At 35.7% G+C, this 664-nt stretch overlaps 1 protein-coding gene across 1 annotated transcript in view; it reads left to right on the forward strand.

The window, feature by feature from the left end:
* Positions 1–664, forward strand: part of ZNF197 (zinc finger protein 197) — a 10,152-nt gene that overhangs the window by 6,978 nt on the left and 2,510 nt on the right. The window contains exon 5 of the mRNA XM_006765082.2: positions 533–664. This exon is cut by the window's right edge and continues 2,510 nt beyond it. Within this exon, the coding sequence (XP_006765145.2) occupies positions 533–664 (132 nt within the window). The remainder of the gene's footprint in view (positions 1–532) is intronic.

Below are 664 nucleotides of genomic sequence, written 5' to 3' on the forward strand. Positions count from 1 at the left end.
TTAAGACATTTTTGTGGCTCTTGAGTCAAAAAGTTTGCCCACCCCTGCTCTATCCACTGAGCCAAACCAGCTAGGGCCAAATTTTAAGATTGCCTTTCAGAATCCTTAGGTATATTTTCTTTTCCTTTTTTTATTTTTTATTTTTAGAGTTCCCATCTTCCTAGCAAGAAGAAAATATAAAAATGTTTTTTATAAGCCAAATGATTCTTCTTTTTCCATCCAACTTCCTGTTCCTCAAGTCTGAACCACCTATATAAAATAGCATGTTCTCTCTCATTCTTCCTTCCATCTATGTTTTCAACATTAATATATATTTTTAGCTGCTGCCTGAAGACAAAGCATTAGATGCATCTCAGAGTGAGTTCTGTTAATCCATTTACAACATTCTGTCAATATAGCGTTCTGCTTTTAACCTGCGTTTAATGAAAAGTTTCTCCTTTTTGTATGCATATAAACGTGTATCCTTCTAGCTTGTTAAAGTCATTTGAAGATTTGTTCTCGCTAACACAGACATTTGTATTCTTTTTACCAGAATGGGAGACCATGACTGAGAATGAGGAGGGAACAGCAAAGTCAAGCATATCTCAAAGAGCAGATTCTCAGAAAGGAACATCAAAAAGACTTCCAGGAGGTATTCCCCAGGTCCTTGATTTTGAGAAAGAGT

This window comes from Myotis davidii, unplaced genomic scaffold, assembly GCF_000327345.1.
Source record: "Myotis davidii unplaced genomic scaffold, ASM32734v1 scaffold81, whole genome shotgun sequence".
In the NCBI taxonomy this organism is placed as follows: Eukaryota; Metazoa; Chordata; class Mammalia; order Chiroptera; family Vespertilionidae; genus Myotis; species Myotis davidii.